Below are 2,651 nucleotides of genomic sequence, written 5' to 3' on the forward strand. Positions count from 1 at the left end.
TCTATCGCGACAGAAAGTAAGGTCAAAATCTATCTGCGTGTATGTGAAATATGTTATAATCATATATCCGTTCTGGCAGTATATTTACATAACGTAGGTAATGTAAAAATCTTTTCCAGTTTTTACTTCATATTTTTTTCCTGTTTATATATATTTATTTTTACTCATAATAATCTTTCATTTCTTTCCGAGATTTATCGTCATTTGCAGGCTGCACACAATCAACAAATTTTACAGCATAGTGATAAAATAATGCTTCTTCCATTTGCAACGAAAGCGAATATGTGAGAGCAGATGTACACGTCCACTTTTTCGTTTTACAATCTCGACGATATCATAATACACGTTCCTCAAAGTTAGGAAAAAAAAACAATCGCGTGCAGTAAGTGCAAGAGCACTTTCATTCTGGGACAAGTTTGTAACATCAGTCAAACTACGACTCTATGGCCATTACAAAAAGACAAAGAAAGGTACCGTTGCTATCTATTCAAGGCGGTGTTTAACAAAGAACGATAAAATATACATCATCTTTTTGCTGCCAAGGTTCATCTTTACATCTATCTCCACTGCTTATACGAGGTTCATATCTTTCGCTGCCTCCCCAGCCTTGAGCTGCAATTCGGGGAGTACTTCAGACGTTCTCAATTGCTCTCTAAAATGCGCCGATCTGTCTAAGAGCAGATACACAAACGCTAACACAGCCACTTGCACAGAAAACGCTATATACAATCCCTGCAACACAAACCACACGCTTAAGTCCTCGGAGACTCAATTTGACGATCCATAACACCTACCTTTCTATTATTCCTCAATACGCAAGTTTCGCCCACATCCAGGCAGCCGTTATGCACTGCACAGCACGATCCGCACGATGCACACAAAGAGAGGACGCGACTCACAAGATGCTTCGTATCTAAAAAATCTAAGCTTATGTGAAAGCACACAGGCACTGCCTTCGATAAAATGGCACTGACCCTTAAACTACCGTCTTGCGGCCAATCCTGCACGTACAGGTCGAGACCCTTGAAAATGTTAAACCATCCAAGGATCACAGCTCCAGTTCCAAATAGCCAGTGACTAAAGTACCAGACCTGGCGAGATGACCCCCCTCTGCTCATCAAAGGCATCAGGTGAAATGAGCTATGCCTGCTATTCGTAGATCTACATAAAGGAGTCGTTGTACAGGACTAGGGGAGATTTCGCTATGCTTACTTCTTCGGTCTGATAGCTGCTAGCAGAGGTTGAATCCAGATCAGTAAGCCCAGCGATAAGCCAAGCTTGGCATGGGTGGAATCAACAAGAGCATCAAACTCCTTTAAACCAATGGCAATCCCAGCAGTAGCGCAGAAGGTCCCTAGTAACTACAGAGGAGATTCAAACAGAGGAGAATGACGTAGTCAGATGACAAACTACAGGAACCTTGCAATGCGTGTCTTCTTAAGCGCCTCCTCGATGAGGAGCAAGCCTGCATAGCGAGGAGCTCGCATGCTGTAAGAGGGACTCACCTGCACAGACCAGTGGAAGTGGAACCAGGACTTGATAGAATCCTTGCCATATTTAGAGAGGAGAACTCCGAAGGGGAAGAGGACACCAAAAGAAGCCCAGAGGAGCCATCCATGGGCACGATAGAGATCTACGGAGGGGGAGGAGCCTTGGCAGGAGACGGAAGCGATGGAAGAGAGGAGGAGGAGGAGGAGGAAGGAGAGGAGGGAAGAGGAAGCCATAGGAGGGAAGGAAGGAGAGATGTGGGCAACAAAGCTGAGATACGAGGCGAGGAGGTGGGTTTATAAACAGAAGGAGGGGGAGAGCATAGTGGCTGAGAGTGAAGCGAGGGTGGCAGGAAGCGACGGTGGTGATGTCGTGTGGAGAGAACGTGTCCCCGTTTTTGGCCGCTTGAGTTGGGAGCCTCCAGGTATATCAGATCCTCCCCCGTCGACCTTTGCTTCGCTCTTTATTACTCTGGACCTCCCGCTTTATTATGGCTCCACCTGCTCCCTTCGTCGTTTTCAACCCTATTTGCCCCGCCACAGCGTACATGTCCAAACAAAACCCCATATTTCTACATACCCCCCCCCCCCCCCCCCCCCAAGTTGTTCTCCCTCCTTCATCCCACATCCCTTGATCTCCCTTCGTTAAGACTCGAGAATTTGGACCCAGTAAGCTGCAATGGGTCGCCTTCCCACAAACAAAGAGAGGAGACGTGCATTCTGCATAGGATTGATACCCACCCATGGAATCAAAACGTGTGGTTACATACGCAACAGACGCCCGATGAAACACAACTTTGAAACCAAAACATGTGTGGTTACATACACAACAGACGCCTGATGAAACACAACTTTGGACTACTAACAAGTCCGTAGGGTGTGCATGTCTTCCTATTGGGGTGCTCAAGCCCTTTGTCAACAATGCGCTGGGCATGGGTGGGGTTCTTGGCGACCCATCCACATGGGCATCCCCATTTCACAGATTTAATAATTTTCACACATGCTAAGGCCATGTCAACTTACTCTCTCATGGGGGGGCACCAATGCATAAACACCCTTATATCGTTTGCATCTCCCCATCACAACAACTTGCCACACTGACCCCATGGTTGACACCACTAAGTACTTTACATCTTCTACATCTAACCACTCCATCTGCTTCCC

The 2,651-nt window shown here is 46.5% G+C and overlaps 1 protein-coding gene across 1 annotated transcript; it reads right to left on the minus strand.

The window, feature by feature from the left end:
• Nucleotides 1-549: 549 nt before the first annotated feature.
• LOC147906020 (cytochrome b561 domain-containing protein At4g18260-like) lies at nt 550-1,737 on the minus strand. Its single transcript, XM_087392564.1, has 4 exons — nt 1,506-1,737; nt 1,213-1,361; nt 975-1,110; nt 550-732 (listed from the first exon to the last, which is right to left on the minus strand). The coding sequence occupies exons 1-4, from the start codon at nt 1,722-1,724 to the stop codon at nt 571-573; spliced, it is 666 nt and encodes a 221-aa protein (XP_087248690.1). The 5' UTR covers nt 1,725-1,737; the 3' UTR covers nt 550-570.
• Between the last annotated feature and the right edge of the window lie 914 nt (nt 1,738-2,651).

The sequence above is a fragment of the Dipteris shenzhenensis genome, chromosome 1 (genome assembly GCF_047967505.1).
Source record: "Dipteris shenzhenensis isolate YYH24624 ecotype China chromosome 1, Dip_SZ_1.0, whole genome shotgun sequence".
NCBI classification, from domain to species: Eukaryota; Viridiplantae; Streptophyta; class Polypodiopsida; order Gleicheniales; family Dipteridaceae; genus Dipteris; species Dipteris shenzhenensis.